The sequence below is a fragment of the Mustela nigripes genome, chromosome 2 (assembly GCF_022355385.1).
Source record: "Mustela nigripes isolate SB6536 chromosome 2, MUSNIG.SB6536, whole genome shotgun sequence".
In the NCBI taxonomy this organism is placed as follows: Eukaryota; Metazoa; Chordata; class Mammalia; order Carnivora; family Mustelidae; genus Mustela; species Mustela nigripes.
The window spans coordinates 170,065,598-170,085,726 of record NC_081558.1 but is presented as its reverse complement, the minus strand read 5'-3'; the positions used below and the strand labels follow the sequence as shown (position 1 = coordinate 170,085,726).

Sequence of the window (20,129 nt, the reverse complement as noted above, 5' to 3'; positions counted from 1 at the left end):
CCCTTCGCTAACCCCGGCGCTCAGTGATGACGTCTATCACCGCCGCCTCTTTCCTCTGGAAGCCGTTCCTGTTCTCGGAGCGAGAGGAAGGTAGACGGTCACTTAGGCTGGTGGTGGTTTTCTGAGTCATTCTGTCTCCCACGGCCAAGTGTCCTAGAGCTATCGTCCTGCAGCACGGAATGTGAACTCCATAGTTTAGTGATCTGCAGACAATACCCACAGGTAAACTTAAAGTCACATTTTGCCTTCCATGTTGGCCCATTTCCACAACCAACACAATTAAATTTTATCGTTTCACTTTTGGAAAATAGTAATGACATCTGAACTGTCTCCCACGCCTTGCTAATCGAATTGTACATGACGGCGCCTTGCATTAATTATGATTAGCATTCATTGAATTCTCTTTCTGTGCCAGGAATTATGCCAAATAATTTTCATTAGTTTATTCAGGTTACAAAACCCCTATTAAGTAACCGCTGAAGCACTGCAAAATGACAGCTGCCTGTCTGGGAAAAGGTAGATTTCAACTTCTGCGAACTGCAGTCCAGGGACTGGTGGATGGTTGCACAGGGAAGGGCAAAGCTTTTGTCTGGAGACCTGGAAAAGGGAGCTCTGGCCAAGCCCACAGGGAGGGCCAGTGCTTCTATTGCTTGAGCCCTTAAGTGACGCTAGAAACAAGCGTGTTGGGAAGTGGCAAGAGACAATTCTTGAATTGTGTGTTGGGAGTATTTGACTAGGAAACCAAATATAAGGATTGACTGATGCTGCCTATATAAGCTGCTTACTCTAAAAAGGTAGTTAAAAAGGTTTGAAAAGTCCAATAACGTGGCCGACTGATATTAAGAAAGCTGTAGAGTTATGTTGGACCAGTCTCAAGAATAAGTTAATGGCCACCTGGCTGGTTCAGTCAGTGGAGCGTGTGACTCTTGATCTTGGGATTGTGAGTTTGATCTCCACCTTGGGTGAAAAATAAAATTTAAAAAATGAATTAATAGAGATCAGCATGGAATTGAAAAGAGAAGAGGAGGAATTTGACAGTCTGACCAGCTCTGACCAGCTTTTCAGAATACCTAGTATACTTGGAAGACATTCTCCAAATAGACTGTAGGCAGATGGATGCCTCAGGCTTCCATGGCTTGATGAACTTAGTCACCTGACATTCATATAGTTCTCTTGGTTTTAAATCACCGCTGATTAATGTTTGATCACTAAAGAAAAAGAAAGAGAGAGAGAAGAAAACCACCTGGCTTCTACAAGCTCCAAGCCCAGCTGGATATGAGTAGAGGATGGAGCCCAGATGTACAAGCAGGAATTGGTCCACAGAACCCCAGAATTTATAGTACCTTCCCAAGCATTTTAGGAAGATTTTATTTTACTGGTCTTCAAAATTCAGTTTGGTCTGAGTAGCTCTGTGGAGGAAAAGCAGAAAACTAGATCTTAGGGATTTTAGTTCGTTCTTTTACTCTTTCTTGGAGGGCATTCTTGGGTTGGCAACACAGGGTTCTTTGTAACACATTGTGTTTATCACACCCTAAATTGTGCTCAAATACTCTTAGAATAGGAAGAGGGTATACAAAAGCCCCTAAAAGTATTTTATATCGTATAAGACAGCTTCCAACAGCATCCATAAATTTTTGGTTACTTTATCCTTACATTCTCTTTTATTATTTTATTTTTAAAAAGATTTTATTTATTTATTTGACAGAAAGATCACAAGTAGGCAGAGAGGCAGACAGAGAGAGATGGGGACACAGGCTCCCCACTGAGCAAAGAGCCCAGTGTGGGGCTCTATCCCGGTGCGGGGCTCAATCCCAGGACCCCTAGATCATGACCTGAGCCAAAGACAGAGGCTTAACCCACTGAGCCATCCAGGAGCCCCTTCTTTTATTTTTTTATTTGGAGCCTAATGCAGGCCTTGAACTTAAAACCCTGAGATCAAGACCTGAGCTGAGACCAAGAGTTGGGCACTTAAGCAGTTGAGCCACTCAGGCACCCCACCTTACATTCTCTTTTATAGGCAAAAGGCTCAGCTGTCCTTTCTTCTCATTTATTTCCTTATGGAACAATACTAAACCAAAGTTGGCCTTCTTCTCCACCTCTTAAAGTTCCTGAGAAAAGATCATTCTTCTGTTCATTGCTTCTTCACCTCTTACATATGCTTACTTGCTGTATTAGTTTTCTGTGGTCACTATAACAAATTAACCACAAACTTGGTAATTTAGAAGTTCAGAAATACATTCTTTTGGTTCTGCAGGCCAGAAGTCTAACATGAATAACATTGGGCTGAAATCAACATATCCTTGCTCCAGACTCTGGAAGCTTAGGGACAGAACATGTTCCTTGCTCTTATGTTTCCACTCAGATAAACTGTCTTGAATTCCTATCCCAGAGAAACGCTGAGATCATAAATGCTTGTTGTTTTAAACCATTATGTTTAGGAGTTGACATAGCAATGGATAGTTAATAGAGGAGATAAGGAAATTGTGAAGATGGGAACTTAGTGAATAATGATATCATTTGTCTAAAGGACAGATAAAAGAAAGGAGCATGTTTGTGGGGGTAAAGGGTCGATTTTTCAAAGTCAGAGCTCAAGATGCCTATAGTACATTAAGGTGGAGCTGTGTTTTAGGAAGTTAAACAAATTCAAAGGAGTGTTTGTAATATGATATATTTTAAGAGTAATGGACATACAGGTGATAGAATGTGTGGTGATATCACCTAGTATTACAGGCTGCCTTCTTTGGAAGCATTTCTTGAGACTGTGTTTAGGATGTAAGATGTTTAGTAGGGATCAAGTCCTGTGAAAGGAGAGGGGAGAAAGCAATATGTGGCAGAAGTTAAATAAATTACTGGCCCAACCAAACCTCAGTCAACCCCAGCGGGAGCTCTGGAACAGTTACTGCCTGAGTATTCCATGTTTGACGAAATAATCAACTTTGTTTATACTCCCACGTTGTCACCAGATGTGTGTTGCCCCAGAGAGATCATGACCCAAGTAAGGTGTTCTTAGTAGCTGAGCCAGATCCTACTGATAGGTGGGGATACCAGTGACAATGATCAATGTCTACTGTTTGACAGCAAGCCCTTGCTTGTAGAGGGATCTGGACATTGCATCTCTGTGTCTACCACCCCCACAAAGAGTGACTAGAGTGAATCAGCAAAAAAGAATCCAGAAATACAGTATTTAAGGGATAGGGGAATGGAGGGAGAATCATCTGAAGAAGGATGAACAGATGAGGTTAAAGGAGATAGAGTCCATGACAGTCATTTCAGAGAAGCCTATGGAAGTTTCAACAGTGCTAAAAGCCTCATAAAGTTCCAGTAAGACAGTAACAGGAATGTAAACATGAATGCCTTTGGAACGACTCAGCCCCATTTTTAGTGTTTCCCCCCATAGCATTCTCTTCACAGGTATGGGAGGGATATACCTTTTTAGAATCTGGAGCAATACTGAACCAAAGTAGAATCTACCACCATAGTTCCTGGAAGGCTGGTCAATCCGAAGATTCTCAGGCATTGACTTCAGGGAAGGCTCTGAAATGAATGCCTAGTAACTAGATTAGAAAATTAGTAGGTTTAAAAACCATATGGCATTAAAAACTATGAAGCTTTCTTTAAAATTATGAAGCATTAATGGGGTGCATACCTGGTTCAGTTGGTAGAACAGACAACTCTTGATATTGGGATCATGGATTTGAGCCCTACGTTGGGTATAGAGATTACTTAAAAAATAAAATTATGAAGTATTATTAAAATAAAAATTATGAAGTAACTTTAAAATCTAAATCTAATCAAGTCTTCATATATCTAGCTACTAATTCTATGATATACAGGGGACAGGAACTTGTGAAACAATTCCACAGGGATGCAATTGGCATCTGCAGGATGACTTAAATTCTTCAACAATATGTGAATTGAAAGGAAAAAGAGAGATTAGAGCCTATGGACAGGACTACCTGCACAAATAATTTTCAGGACCCAGTGAAAATGAAAGTTGGACCCCCTTTTTCAAATAGAAGGATACAGATATAAAATATTAAGCTATTTCCTTTCTTCAGTAATCTATCTCGATGTTTTATGCTCTTTTCTCATTTGCTGTTTAATGTCATGCTTCCTCAGGCAAGGACATTCTCTAGAGTAGTGTAGCCCCTCATAGGTGCCCAGGGACCTGCCTTGTGACTTGATGCATGTACTGGAACACACGAGGTCCAGCCAGCTCTTTGGTTGCCCTTACTGTGAGATCTGGACCAACATGTTATGTGCTGCAACGCAGGGCTGGGGTGACACTGTCAAGGTGGCCATCTCCTTATACTGTGTTCCTGCCTAACTCACAGTGAACGGGCAATCCCCTGGGATGTGTTGTGTACCTGGGTCCTGGATGGGGGTGCGCATCAAGCTGCTTGCTGAATGAAGGCCATTAGGCTTGCTTTGGTGAGTGTGGTGCTGGGAGTCAGTGTGAAAGTGAGGAAGCAGCAGGAAGTGAACCTGCCTGTGAGCTGAGGCTCCAAACCCCAGGCATATGCCCTATTATTCCCATTGTACTTCGCTAAAGAACACAAATTCAAAGATACAATTACCACTATCCAAGACAGCAAATGCAGGGCATTAAACCCCAGGTGTGGGATGCCCCGTTCAGTTGCATTGGTTGCACAACTTGAAGTTGGTTCTACCTATGGATTAAAATAAATTTTATTTAATTTATTTTTTATTTATTGTTTTTAAAAATTTTATTCATTTATTTGAGAGAGAGAAGGAGAGAGTTCAAGAGGAGATAGGGTCAGAAGGAGAAGCAGACTCCCTGCTGAGCAGGGATCCTGATGTGGGATCAATCCCTGGTCTGGGATTATGACCTGAGCTGAAGGCAGCTGCCCAATGGACTGAGCCACTCAGGCGCCCTGAGAAATTTTTAAGAAGTATTTTATTTATTCATTCATGAGAGAGAGAGATAGAGGGGCAAAGGGAGAAGCAGGCTCCCTGCTCTATCCCAGGATTCTGGGATCATGATTTGAGCTGAAGGCAGACACTTAACCAACTGAGCCACCCAGGTGCCCAGATTAAAAGAAATTTAAGAACTTCTCCAACCAATTGCAATGTATGGGTCTTATTTGAGGCCTGATTTAAACAAACATGCTGGACAGACCGTGGGGGTAATTTGAATATTGATTTGGATTTTTGATGATATTAAAATGTACTGTTAGTTCTTTAGGTATTCTAATTTTACTGTGATCATGTTCAGTTTTAAAAAGTGTTCTTATATTTTCAGGTACATACTAAATATTTACAGATGAAATAGCATGATGTTTGAGATTTGTCTTAAAATGAGAGAGCAGGGGTGCCTGGGTGGCTTGGTGAGTTAAGCCTCTGCCTTTGGCTCAGGTCATGATCTCAGGGTACTGGGATCAAGCCCTGCATCACATCGCATAGAGCTCTCTGCTCAATGGGGAGCCTGCTTCCCCTTCTCTCTTTGCCTGCCTCTCTGCCTACTTGTGATCTCTGTCACAGAAATAAAATCTTAAAAAAAAAAAAAATGAGAGAGTAGCCACTGGGTAAGGGCATGGATGAAAAAATGACCAAGACTGGATAGGAGTTGAAGCTGGTATTGGGTAGCAGAGTTCTTAAAACAGTTTCTACATTGTTATGTATTCTTTTATTATTTATTATTATTTTTTATTTCTTATTTATTTTTTAAGATTTTATTTATTTACCAGAGAGAGCGCACAAGCAGCGGAACTTCAGGCAGAGGGAGAAGCAGGCTCCCCACTGAGCAGGGAGCCCAAGATCTTGACCAGAGCTGAGGGCAGCCCAGCCCCTTAACTGAACCACCCAGGCCCCTGACTCTTTTAAATACTGTCTGTAATAAAAAGTTTCAAAGAATTATAATGTGCTTTGGGATAGAAAGATTTAAGTCCCACAATTCAATCCTGGAAAATAGGAAGGGTAAGCACCGTTTGTATTATCCTGTAATTTAATTTTTTTTTTTTTAATTAAAAAATACTTTAGGGGAACCTGCTGGCTCAGTTTGGAAGAGCTCATGACTGTTGATCTCAGGGTCATGACCTTGAGCCCCACATTGGGTATAGAGATTATGTAAATAAATAAAACTTCAAAAATACAGGGGTACCTGGTTGGCTCAGTCATGTAAGTGTCTGTCTTCAGCTTGAGTCATGATCTCAGGGTCCTGGGATCGAGCTCCACAGTGGGTTCTCTGCTCAATAGGGAGTCTGCTTCTCCTTCTCCCTACAGCTCTGCCTGCCTGTGCTCTCACTCTCTCTCTGTCAAGTAAATAAATACAACCTTAAAAACAAAACAAAACTTTAAAGATAAGGGGCATCTGGGTGGTTCAGTCAGTTAAGCATCTGACTCTTGGCTTCCACTTAGGTCATGATCTCATGGGATTAAGCCCATAGTTGGGCTCCAAACTCAGTGGAAATGCACCTAAGATTCTCTCCCTCTCTGTCTGCTCCCCCCTGCCTCCTGTTTACCCTCTCTATCAAAAGATAAATCTTAAAAAAAAAAAAACCTAAATACTTTATACAAGAACAGCAGCTGTATACATAATAAATACAGGAAAACATAGGAAACAATAGAGTGTCCCATCAGTAAGTAAGCACATAAGCAAACTATAATATATATTTATACAATGGACTACTACACAGAAATAAAATGGAATGAACTTTTGATTTACACATCAACATATGAGTACCAAAAACATTATGCTTAGTAGAAGTAGCCTTACCAAAAAAAAAATTCTTACTGTATGATTTTATATATATTGAGTTCTACACTGTGCAAAACTAAATTTTGATGGGAAAAAAATCACAACAGTGGTTGCTTCTGAGTGAGAAGAGGATTGAGTGGGAAGTATAGAAGCGAACTTTCTGTGTAATGTTCTATATTTGTATAGATTTTTGGGTTAACTACACAGTTTGTCAAAACTCAGAGAGTGTTTAGCGTGCCTAAGTGGCTCAGTTGGTCTCAGGTCATGATATCAGGGTGATGGGATCAAGCCCTCCTGCCCCTCTCTCCCTACCACCACCCTGTATCAGCGCCCCCCTCAGCACCAGAGTCTGCTTGTCCCTCTCCCTCTGCTCTTCTCCCTACTCAAATAAATAAATAAAATCCTAAAAACAAAAACAAAAACAAAAAACACTTCAAGAAATATTTATTAAGATTTGAGCATTTCACTGTATGTAGCTGTTACTTTAAAAGAAAGGAAACTAGGTACATATTGAGTACTAAATACTGGCTTAAGTAAATAGAGGGGAGTGTACTGAAATGTCAAAAAACAAACTGGATGAAGGGATACATAAATGGATAGATATGTTGTAAAACAAACATGATAAAATGTTGATAAAAGAATCAAAGTAGTGGGGCGCCTGGGTGGCTCAGTGGGTTAAGCTGCTGCCTTCCACTCGGGTCATGATCTCAGGGTCTTAGGATCGAGCCCCACATTGGGCCCTCTGCTCAGCAGGGAGCCTGCTTCCTCTTCTCTCTCTGCCTGCCTCTGCCTACTTGTGATCTCTCTCTGTCAAATAAATAAATAAAATCTTAAAAAAAAAAAGAATCAAAGTAGTGAGTTTGAGTGCTCACTATGGAATTCTTTCAGATTTTCTATATATTGGAAATTTTTCATAATAAGATGTTGGAAAATAATTAAAGGGAGCCATCTTCAGGAAGAAACTGGTATTACCAATTGGCTCAAAAATGCAAGAGTAGTGGTGTTTGTATAGTTCAGTATGTATGTAGTAACTGATTACTATTTTCATATATTCTGTTTTTTAAAAATATTTTATTTATTTATTTGATACATAGACCATGAGAGGAAACACAAGCAGGGGGAGTGAGAGAGAGGGAAATGCAGGCCTCCCGCTGATCAGGGAGCAGGATGTGGGGCTCAATGAGGGACTCAATTCCAGGACCTTGGGATCATGACCTGAGCCCATGGAAGATGCTTAACAATTGAGCCACTCAGGCACCACTAATTCTTTTGGTTCTTACTCATGTACTCAAGCTATTTTCTTTGGCTGGAAATCTTTCCTCTTTTTCTTTTTCTTTTTTTTTTTTTTTAAAGATTTTATTTATTTATTTGACAGAGAGAGATCACAAATAGGCAGAGAGGCAGGCAGAGAGAGAGAGGAGGAAGCAGGCTCCCTGCTGAGCAGAGAGCCCGATGTGGGACTCGATCCCAGGACCCTGAGATCATGACCCGAGCCGAAGGCAGCAGCTCAACCCACTGGGCCACCCAGATGCCCCTTTCCTCTCTTTCACTGGCTAACTTCCTACTCAGATTGTAGTTCATCTAAAACAGAGATCTGCAAATAGTAAATATTTTAGGCTTTATGGTCTAATAGGCAAGATTGAGGACATTATGTAGGTATATAATGAGAAAAAAATGTTCACAGTATTTTCTTTGATGAAATTTAAATATAACCACAGTATTGAGTATGAGTTTTTATAAAACAGGTCTACTAAAGAGAAAAATGAAATTCTTTTTGGGAGAGGTGGAGGATGGACATTTCTCTCTCTTTTTAAAAGATTTTATTTATTTGAGAGAGAGTGTGTGTATGAGTGGGAGGAGGGGCAAAGGGAGAGAGAGAAGCTGACTCTTCGCCCAGCAAGGAGCCCGATTTGGGACTCAATCCCAGGACCTGGAGATCATGACCTGAGGTGAAGGTAGCCACCCAAGTGACTAAGCCACCCAGGTGCCCCTAGACATTTCTCTGAATTAGGGTCCAAAGTTTTTCCCTACCACCAAAATCAATTTCTAGTGATTGTTTGCTTATCCTGACCTGTAATGATGTTTTACATATTTCATCTTTGAAAAATATGTTTTCACCCAGATAAATACTGCTAAATATTGATATCAGTCCATATGATAATTGAGCATGTCAATCTTCTAGAAGACAGTTACAGAATTAGATTATTCTTTGGAAATTTTCCTTTTAGCATGATTAATAATTATTTCCAATTGAAAGTTAAATGAAAGCTCAGTTACACAGTTAAATGGGTCTCGAAATATGTAAGTTTCCTTTGTATTTGCTTGGAGGTCTTTCAATACTGCTAAAAATGTAGTTTGAGCTTGAAAGTATAACCATTGCAAATTTGTATGAGAATGGAGATCTTGCTTTTTGTTTTAATTTATAAAACTTGTTTAAACTTGTTATTTTTTTGTCAAAATGACTTTACTATAGAATTAATTTTGCATCTAAGTGCTGTGTTTTACAATTTTAGGTTGAGTTCATTAAGAAGCATCATTAAATGATCAACATTTGCAAATTAGCAAAATGAATTTTTTTTTAAGATTTTATTTATTTGACAGAGAGAAAGAGTGTATAAGCATGGGGAGCAACAGAGGCAGAGAGAGAAGCAGGCTCTCCACTGAGCAGAGAGCCCAGTGAAGGACGTCATCCCAGGAACCCAGGATCATGACCTAAGCTGATGGCAGGCACTTAACAGAAGGAGCCACCCAGTTGCCCGAAAAATGAATTTTAAAGCCTTTCTCTCAGTGTTTCATAATAGTGGTTGGGGGGAGGTTCTTTTCATTTAGAACAATTTCAGTCTTCACCCTAAGCTTAAAAAAAAAATCCTATAGGGGTGTCTGGGTGGCTTATTCCGTTGAGCATCCCACTCTTGATTTCAGCTCAGCTCATGATCTCAGGGTTGTGGCATTGTGCCCTCCACTGGGCTCTGTGCTTAGCAGGGATTCTGCTTGAGATTCTCCCCCTTTCTGTCTGGGGCTCTCCCCCAGCTTGTACTCATGTCCTCTCAAATGAGTAAATAAATAAATTATTTTTTAAAGATTTTATTTATTTATTCATTTGACAGAGAGATGGAGAGAGAGCACAAGTAGGCAGAGCTGCAAGCAGAAGGAGAGGGAGAAGCAGGCTCCCTGCTGAGCAGGGAGCCAGATGGGGGGCTCTATCGCAGGACCCTGAGACCATGACCTGAGCCGAAGGCAGAGGCTTAACCCACTGAGCCACCCAGACGCCCCTAAATAAATAAATCTTAAAAAAAAATCACAATAAAAAGTTATCAAATGCTGTGTGGTAGGGCAAGTCAGATATTCAGTTGCTAATTCTGACAAGAATTCATAGACTGATAGCAAATGAAGTCCATGAGAACAAATGTAGTTTACTGTTAGCACTACTGGTTCAATAATACATGGTAAATTCAAATGTTTTCCACAAAGTACCTGTTGACTGATAGTACAATGATGTTGCAACCATAGTATATAACACCGTACCTTTTCACAGGTGTTTTATTAAGTCTTAAGCTGATCCTTTTCCTACTTACTTAAGTTGAAACACATCATAGCTAATTTCACTTCAGGTATAATCAGTTAATGTTTTCTCAACTTCTTTATGAATATCCTCACCTGTTTCATGCAGCCTATTCTTAGAGGCTGTTCATCAGTCATTTCAGACGTTGACTTTCTGAACAAACAGGCACAAATCAGTTGTATCAGTAACATTTATTAAGAGCCGTGGAAAACATTCAAAATAATTTTCCTTCATTTATTAAGAGCCGTGGAAAACATTCAAAATAATTTTCCTTCATTTATTAAGAGCCGTGGAAAACATTCAAAATAATTTTCCTTCACTAAATAATTTAAATTGACTATCAGTGCTGTTCCCAGAGCTTTAACACCTAAAGCAGCTGTTCTTACCTAAAGGCTAATGGTCTTAAACCAGTTTATTTTTTCTGGATACATTTTATAAAAAAATGTATTTATTTGACAGAGAGAGATCACAAGTAGGCAGAGAGGCTGGCAGACAGAGAGAGAGAGAGGGAAGCAGGCTCCTGCTGAGCAGAGAGCCTGATGTGGGACTTGATCCCAGGACCCTGAGATCATGACCTGAGCGGAAAGCAGAGGCTTCACCCACTGGGCCACCCCAGCACCCTCTGGATACATTGCTTAAGCAACTGCAGCTTTCTTTCTTCTTTTCTTCTTTGAAAAAATTTTACTATGATGAGATATCTGTTAAATTTTTCTAACTTTTCTGATTGATTGCTGTGATTTGGGACTATTGTGATGGCTGGTTAGTATGGTAAGGTAGACATATATTGTATTCTTTAAGCACAGATAATGGTTATGGCATAATAACATAATGCTTTGCAATCTAATTTGATAAAATAATCACATTTCACTGTATCTTGAAGATGGAATGTCTTTTTTTTTTTTAATATTTTATTTATTTATTTAAGAGAGAGACAGTGAGAGAGAGCATGAGCGAGGAGAAGGTCAGAGGGAGAAGCAGACTCTCCATGGAGCTGGGAGCCTGATGTGGGACTCGTCCCGGAACTCCAGGATCATGACCTGAGCCGAAGGCAGTCGTCCAACCAACTGAGCCATCCAGGCGTCCCGAAGATGGAATGTCTTAAGTCTACTTTTTTCTTTTTTTCTTTTGCTTGACAGGTATATGTTGGTAATAAAAAAAAATGTCACAGTGTGGTGATATGCATGCACTTGAAATGGTGTCAAGTAAAAATATATTTTGGTGATTTGTAGTATGTAGCAGCAGTCTGAAGTGATAAGAATGACACATATGGTGTCAATTATGAATATTCTGTTGTTCTGTAAATGCAGCCATAGACAGTAGGTAAATAAGTACGGCTGTATTCCAAAACTATTTTATTTATGGGCACTGAAATTTGAGTTGCGTATAATTTTATGTGTCATAAATTGTTACTATTCTTTTGTTTTTTTTCCAGCCACATAAAATGTAAAAGCTGTAATCAGCTGTAGACTGTACAAAAGCAGGAGGTAGGGTTCAGCTTATAGGGCATAGTTACCCAACTGCCTGTGGAGAATAGCTACATAAAGTAGCCTTTTGAGTTTATTTTACTTGAAGGGATGAAAAGGAGTTTGTGATTTTCTTCATAACATTCTCTGTTCTCTAGTTTTCTCTCCTCCTTTTTTTTTTTTTTTTTTAAATTTTGAGTAAGCTCCATGCCCAGTGGAATTTTAATTCACAACCCTGACATTAAGAGTCACATGCTCTACTGACTGAGCCAGCCAGGCACCCATTGGGAGTTTATATTTTAGTTTAAAGAGATTGTTATTCATATTCTTTCTGTATTATAGACTTTTTATTGTGGTTAAGTATGAAAATCCTAGTGATTTCAAAATTTTAAAAGTATAATATCAGAAGAGAAAAAGCTGACAGATATATATCAGTATGCTTTATATTTTTATGCTTGATATTATTCTTTCAATTGGAAAACAAGAAAAAGTAAAAAAAATATTTAAAGGGTATGAGATGGCCAAAATTAAATCACAGAGAAATTTTCAAAGCATTTTTTTTTTAAGATTTTATTTATTTATTTGACAAAGAGGGAGATCACAAATAGGCAGAGAGGCAAGCAGAGAGAGGGGGAAGCAGGCTCCCTGCTGAGCAGAGAACCAAATTGTGGGGCTCGATTCCAGGACCCTGAGATCATGACCTGAACTGAAGGCACAGGCTTAACCCACTGAACCACTCAGTTGCCCCTCAAAGCATATTTTTTGAAATTTTGTATAGTATATAATCATTTTTTTTAAAAGATTTTATTTATTTATTTGACAGACAGAGATCACAAGTAGACAGAGAGGCAGGCAGAGAGAGAGAGAGGAAGAAGCAGGCTCCCTGCCCAGCAGAGAGCCCGATGTGGGGCTCGATCCCAGGACCCTGGGATCATGACCTGAGCCGAAGGCAGCGGCTTAACCCACTGAGCCACCCAGGCGCCCCTCATTTTTGTTTTAAAAAAATATGAGAAATATGAGAGGCAAGGATCTAGATATATTCCCACCAATAAGAGATTGAAAAGAAACACACCAACATGTTAACAGTGACTTCTCTCAGTAGGAGAGTTATGGAAACTTTATTTTTTGCTTGCCTGTTTTCTAACATTTTTACAATAACATATTTTTAAGAATAAACAGATACATGCTACATTATTTCAAAATAGTGTATTTTGAAGGGCAAAGAGGACGTCTGGAGATATTTAGACTCCTTTGGATATTATTTTTTTTAATTAAATTTGTTACATTCTGTGCATAAGCAACTGTGTAGCAAAGCTATTCTAATCATTACTGTAGATGGATCACTTATACCAGCCACGCGGTTATATGCCATCTCTCAGAGGCACAAATTCACCTAAACTCTGAATTTTCTTTCTCTTCAGAGAAGTCTATTCCAAATGGACAAATTTTTCATATCTCTATATGATGTCAACAGAGCCCCAAATGAGGTGGACCATCCTATATAATTATAGAATAAAAACTTCAGTATTGAGGAGCCTGGGTGACTCGTTCAGCTAAGCATCCAACTCCTGATCTCAACTCAGGTCTTGATCTCAGTGTTGTGAATTCAAGCCCCATGTTGGGCTCTATGCCTCCCCACGCCCCCAAAAAAGATTTCAGTATTTAAAAGCTACTTGGGGGGCGCCTAGGACCCTGAGATCATGACCTGAGCCGAAGGCAGTGGCTTAACCCACTGAGCCACCCAGGCACCCCCTTTTATTACTCTTTTATTTTTTTTTAAAAGATTTTATTTATTTATTTGACAGAGAGAGAGATCACAAGTAGGGAGAGAGAGGAGGAAGCAAGCTCTCTGCCGAGCAGAGAGCCCGATGCGGGGCTCGATCCCAGGACCCTGGGATCAGGGCCTGAGCCAAAGGCAGAGGCTTTAACCCACTGAGCCACCCAGGCGCCCCTTATTACTCTTTTAAACCAAAGACAACTTTTACCCAGTTAATTATGAAAAGGCACCTGAAAAATATCTCATAGAGGCTTTATTCTGGAAATTTGTTTATACTTCCACTTTTTCTTTTCCACAGGTATTAGCTGATGTATTACACCAGGAAAAAATAAAAATTTTAGAATCTCATCTTGAGTTGGCTAGGTCCTTTATATTCATTATTTTGGCCCTTGCATTTATTTATAATTAATTTATCTATTTATTGATAATTGATACTTGAAGACTGTTCTGTCCACCAAAGAAATCTTATTGCTTTAGAGAATGGTAAGCTAGCAGTTTATATCCAGTGGGCATGGTGGAGAAAATCATTCACTGGTTCCCCATCCCGTTTTGTTTCCTCTATCTGGAAGAGCTTCCTATTTGTTCACCCCTAATCTCTGGATAGAGCCTAAATGGAACCTTTTTGTAGTAATAAGGAAGAGCAACCAGCTTCTCTGTCCAAATATTATTGTAGAATTTTGTTACTGAAATTCTTTAACTTCAGTTCTAACCTTCTTTTTTGATTTCCAGACCACTTCAATAATCTGAATAAATTGCAGCTTTTCTTCCAGACAGGTGAACAGACAAAACATATGAAACTATTAGTGTATAACTTTTTGCACTGTTCGGGTTTTGTTATCATGTGTGTGTAATGCCTATTAAATAATAAAAATAATAACGAGGAGAGTTAGTGCTCATTTAGGATTTCTAGATAACCCATGGATAAATATATCATAGTGGCAGTCTTTCCTTCCATGTCATAGGTCACAGATAAGGGAGTAGGACCATAAGAATCTACCAATGAATATTAACCAAAGAAGAAAGGCACCTAAACTTTCATATAAAGATTTTTTTATTGTAAAAATTAGCACATTTCAAAAACCTTTACAATGTCAAAATTCTTTATATTGAGACAGAAACTAAAAGGACCCCATGAAAGAAAACTTTTTTTTTTTTTTTTTTTTTTGCTCCTTTTCCTGCTTATATTCTTGCTAGGATCTGAAATCCTGCCCTACACATTGCTTAAAGTAGCAATAATTGTATGTCCTCCTTGTAAATGTCAAGGAGTTAATGATTTTTTTTTGGCATCTTCCAGCACAATAGGTAACATCTAACTAAGCAGTGACAAGTCGGGGTCATCATGAATATTTTCCAAGACCACTGACTCCAGACACCTTGACACCTAGATCCCTGGCTCCAGGCTGTAAGTGATTTATGGAGGACACCTGAGTATTTGCCCTAGTTTTTTTTTTTTTTTTTTTTTAAGATTTTATTTATTTATTTGACAGACAGAGATCACAAGTAGGCAGAGAGGCAGGCAGAGAGAGAGAGAGAGAGGGAAGCAGGCTTCCCGCGGAGCAGGGAGCCTGATGCGGGGCTCGATCCCAGGACCCTGAGATCATGACCCGAGCCGAAGGCAGCAGCCCAAACCACTGAGCCATCCAGGCGCTGCTTGCCCTTGTTTTGACCAGTTCCTAGATGCCTGACAGGACATGTACACCTCACCACCATCTTCAGTAAAAACCCAGACCCCAAGCAAAGACGAGATGCATTTTCCTTTTCCTTTCTGAGTCTCCCAGATGCTCCATCTGTATCTGCTCTCTCTATATCTTCAGTAAACTCTGCTTTCACTTCCTCTCAGCTCAATTTGATTTCTTTCCTGCATGAAGCCAAGGATCCTGTTGGCTGGTCCTGTGGGAACCCCTCTGGGTTCTTAGACCTGGCCAGTCTGCATCATTAAGAGCTTTGCCATTTTAAAACTTTGAAACTTCAAAGTTATTATTACATTTACTTTTTAAAAATATAAGCTTTTATCCTAATTAGAAGACCTCCTGTGTTTTGTCAAGATACATTGCACTATCCACAAATGTTTTAGTTTCCCATCTCTTTGTGTTATCTAAACTTGTTATCTAAACTTTAAAACTTTGAAGTTATTATTACATTTACTTTTTAAAAATATAAGCTTTCATCCTAATTAGAAGACCTCCTGTGTTTTATCAAGATACATTGCACTATCCACAAATGTTTTAGTTTCCCATCTCTTTGTGTTATCTAAACTGAAACTGCTGTTAAAGGTTACCATCCACTATTAGAACAGTCTCCTTCCTGCCACTGTTCTACTCTTCAGTTCCTCCTTGTTATATGAGCCTTTTAACCTTTTTAAACACAAGTTTCATTCTGTCAACCCCTCATTCAAAAACACCAAGTGAAAAGTAGTGGAACGAAAGGTGAGAGGTAGGATGAGGACAGATAGATTATGCTAGCGCTCAAAAGTTGAATTACAAGAGAAAAGTATTTGAGGAAAAGATTAACATGATAAAAGGTGTTTTACTTATCTCTCTGCCTGTAGCCCTGGGCAGAGGCTTTAGAGCTGCAGGATACAAGTCAGGGCAATCCGCTGTTGCAGAGATCAGGTATGCCTTGCTGATAGAAAGGAAAAGTATTATGGAGCCTAGGCCTGACACCCCCCACCCCGCGCCCGCCCACCAAATGCTACTTTGTTGAGAGGTTCATAGTGTTGGTTAGTAGAATCCTATTGAACTTGCAAAGTTCAATATATATACACAAGATGAGACAGTTTAGTTACAGTGTAGCAATTTGATTTTAGATGTACATGCTGTATCTTAAGCACAAGAGTTTCTGAAGTGTGATTTTAAAGGGTTGCTCGTTCACTTAGGATGTGGGACTGTGCCCAGGAACATCTGGCCACTCTTTTATGGATCCACATCTATACTTAGTTGATCCCATAAAGGGAATACTTCCCTCTGGATTCTAGGTCAGATTAACCAGACAAAATTCTGGTTCTGCTGTTGCTATAAACGTGCAGGAACCTGTGCTCCTTTTGGTGCCCTCTGAGCTTCCAGGATCCCTCGCCCAGGTCATTATCCTTTCTCCCTCCCTGAGCTAGAGACACCCTTCAATCCTTACCAGGTATTCCAGCAAACAAAGTTGGAGGCGGTATTCAAACCTGCTTTGTTCTTACACCTGTGATATAAGATTGTGTTTCCTAAATAAGGGGTCTCTTGGTTAGATGAGAAAGATTTCTAATCTTAATTACCTCTTCAGAACTAGGAAATTTGTCTTGAGAATAAAACAGTGGGAAATCGAGTGAGAAAAAGTTAAGTTGGGTGTGAGTCAGAGACAGACAAATACCAGATGATTTCACTTATAGGTGGAATTTAAGAAACCAAACAGATGAACATGGGGAAGGGAAAAAAGAGGGAGGCAAAATCGTAAGAGACTCTTAACTACAGAAAACAGGTTTGATGGAGGGGAGGTGGGCAAGGGAATGGGTTAAATAGGTGATGGGTAGTAAGGTGGGCACTTGTGATGAGCACTGGATGTTACATGTAAGTGATGAATCACTAAATTCTACACCTGAAACTCAGTTTTTTTAAAAACACATTTATTTATTTTTTAGAGTGACAGCAGGAGGGAGGAGCAGAGGGAAAGAGAATCTCCAACAGACTTCCCATTGAGCGTGGAGGCCAATGCAGGGTTGGATCCCGAGTCACCACAATCCCAAGATCATGACCTGAACCCAAATCAAGAGTCCCTCAGCAGACTGAGCCGCCCAGGCATCCCTATACCTGAAACTCATTTTGCCATATGTGTTAACTAATTGAAATTTAAATAAACACTTGAAATAAAAAAAAAAAAAGCGTTAAGGGTGGGTGTAGTCACAGAGATCAGAGGAGATCCCAGAAAGGAGGGAAAGTTCACAGGATCAAGAGCCTAGAAATCTAAAAGTGTTAGTGGATTTTACCAAACACAGATTGTCAGAGATTTGGTACACTGCTGTTTCAGAAAGAGGGGAGTTCAGAATAAAGGTTGCAAGAGGGAATGGAGGCATGTGTAATAGAGATTGGAAGTTCCCTTTGTACATTCTGTCCGGCTATTAGGTTAGTCTCTCATTTCCTATGAGAGCACCTTCATTACCACCTGACTCTACCTTGCAGCCCATGCTAATGTCTTTTCATCTACCTCTGAACTGTATAATAATCTGATACTGCATATCTCCCCATCTACTAAGCCCTAGCTCAGTTTCACATCCTCCTTCAAGTCTTCTTTGAAGATTGTTTACATTTCTTTCTCCATTCGCTAAGATCTTGTGTTAATAGTTAAAATCATACTAGTTAGCAGGTAATAGTTAAAGCAAAAGTGTGAGCCTACTCCCCTCGAGTTAGGCAGTGTAATTCTTGAGTTTGGAGAATATACTGTAAAATTCTTTCGTATATTCCCTGCAAAAGTTCCAGGTTCATACTTAATTAGATATACCCTCAGGTCTAAAGTTCTGTTAAGTATTCAAGAACCACTTAAAAATACTGCACAAAACCTTCTATCCGGGAATGCTTTAAATTTTCAAGTGAAATATATCCATTTTGACTATCTCAACAAGATTGCCCAAGTCATTCCTATAGCAGAGGAGAAAACTTTGAATTGATTCAGAATTGTTAAAAGGGGCAGCCGCCATAGAGGCTTGTAGCCGAGAGCGCTGAAATCCGATCTGCATTAAATAGCGACATTATAATAATCTCAAAGGTAAAAGTGTTAAATTTCACAAACGTCTAGAAAAGGGAGGGGAAAGATCATCTAACAATAGTTGGCTTATCTGTCAGATCAGGGTTCCTAAACACACTGCGGTTCAGATTCTAAACCTGAGTTTCACATCATTAGACGCCAGCAACCAATTGGGCCGTCTGGTTGCCGTGCATCCTGGGAGCTGTAGTTTCCGGCGCCCTCCTCCAGACTCCAAACTCCACCGAGCAGCTGGAGGACGGTTGCTTGGTATTATTAGCAAGCGGGAAGTATGGCGGTGGCGCGCGTCGACGCGGCTTTGCCTCCTGGAGAAGGTAAGGCGACACCCCCCCCCCCTTAAATCCCAAAGTTTACACCATGGAACTAAATTAAATAGTTACCTGGTCGAGAGAAGAAGCCTGGGTTTGGGGGTGCAGTTCTGTACCAGTTCTTTAGACGCGGGGCTGTGGGCGTCGTGAAGCCGCGCTGCCCTCTGGGAGTTGGAGTTCCGGGGTGCTGCCTAGCTCTGCAGCTTTGAGGAGAGGGCCGAGCTGGGAACTACATCCCCAGGGTCCTTCGCGCGGCCGGGCGCCTTAGCTCCCGCGCTTCTGAGGCTGCCTGGATGGTGGGTTTCGGACTGCGGTGACCTTTTTTGGATTTTTACTTTGAATTCTGGATGCCCAAGTAAAAATTCCCGGATCTCCATATGTCGCTTTACGCCTCTCCCTTATCCTCTGTCTTCTTATCCCGTTCAGGAAACCCTCTTTCAAACATAGCTCTTAGACCGACGTTAAATCCTTTTTTGGAAGTGTTCCTTGGCAGTGATAAAATTGAGGGTGACCGAGAGCCCACAGATATCCACACTTTGTTCTGCAGACCAGGTCCTGGGATCCGGTTTGGTCGCTCCCCAGCGGAGCGTGAGGTGTGGGTGCTTCTGTGGCCGGGAGTCGCCGGGCACGAGCGAGCTCCTTTGTTTTGGTTACAGCTCCGAGGCTCCGCAGCAGCCTTCTGGATCGGGGGCCGGGCTGAGGGTTAAGGCCTCTCTTAACAGTTTAGACCAGGGGGTCATTATCCGGGGGCCGTGATTTCTTGTTGGGGGTGAAGAGCATCGATGGTTCTAAGAGGTCTGTCGACCCCGTGGAATTGTGTGCAAAAACTACATTTTCCTTGGACAGTACACAGCTTTCACCAAATTCTCAGGGTCTCCCCATGACCGTCCCTAAATGCTGGAATCCATTAGACAATGAAAACACGTTGAAACCTTTCAGGAGAGCAGTCTCGCACAATTATTTTCCACAGTAATCTTAATCTGGGTATAAATTTGAAATTGGCAGTTTCTGTGGCCCCACCCCTTTTTGATATCGGCTTCTCTTAAACTCCACCTCCTCAGCCCACCAAGGGAAACTGACTGACAATAATAGCAAGTAAACCTTTTTTTTTTTTTTTTTAAGATTTTATTTATTTGACAGAGAGATCACAAGTAGGCAGAGAGGCAGGCAGAGAGAGGAGGAAGCAGGCTGCCCGCTGAGCAGAGAGCCCGAAGGGGAGGGGGGCCTCCATCCGGGACCCTGAGATCATGACCCAAGCTGAAGGCAGAGGCTTTAACCCACTGAGCCACTCAGGCGCCCGGAATAGCAGTAAACATTTACAGAGCACTTTTTTTTTTTTTTTTTTTTAACGTGATCTCATTCTTTCTGTAGAACAACATTATAAGACAGATACTATTATCACCCGCATCTTGTAGAGTGGAAAAGTGAGCCCCAAAGCGAACAATAACTTGCCCAGGATACCACAGCGCTTCATCGGGGAGCCAACGTCTGTGAAACTAAATTACTTAATTGATTGCTGTATGCCAGGAGCGGGGCTAAGTTTTATTCATGTGGTTTCTGTTTT

The 20,129-nt window shown here is 40.6% G+C and overlaps 1 protein-coding gene and 2 long non-coding RNA genes across 7 annotated transcripts in view; 2 read left to right on the top strand and 1 right to left on the bottom strand.

Annotated features, from left to right (window-relative positions):
- Positions 1-45: 45 nt before the first annotated feature.
- LOC132012258 (uncharacterized) lies at positions 46-17,343 on the top strand. Of its 5 annotated transcripts, XR_009402572.1 has the most exons (4): positions 90-222; positions 11,206-11,416; positions 14,815-14,922; positions 17,140-17,343. It is a non-coding gene; the product is annotated as an uncharacterized LOC132012258 (long non-coding RNA). The 5 variants fall into 5 exon arrangements; XR_009402573.1 differs by lacking the exons at positions 14,815-14,922; positions 17,140-17,343 and adding an exon at positions 14,250-14,415 and having other exon boundaries at positions 46-222; XR_009402570.1 differs by lacking the exon at positions 14,815-14,922 and having other exon boundaries at positions 47-222; positions 17,140-17,337.
- Positions 3,296-18,967, bottom strand: LOC132012259 (uncharacterized). Its single transcript, XR_009402574.1, has 4 exons — positions 18,638-18,967; positions 4,578-4,670; positions 3,647-3,701; positions 3,296-3,554 (listed from the first exon to the last, which is right to left on the bottom strand). It is a non-coding gene; the product is annotated as an uncharacterized LOC132012259 (long non-coding RNA).
- The window catches only part of CEP97 (centrosomal protein 97), a 32,747-nt gene continuing 31,051 nt past the window's right edge, over positions 18,434-20,129 (top strand). Inside the window, exon 1 of the mRNA XM_059392054.1 lies at positions 18,434-18,571. Coding sequence (XP_059248037.1) covers positions 18,529-18,571 — 43 coding nt within the window. The 5' untranslated portion in view covers positions 18,434-18,528. The remainder of the gene's footprint in view (positions 18,572-20,129) is intronic.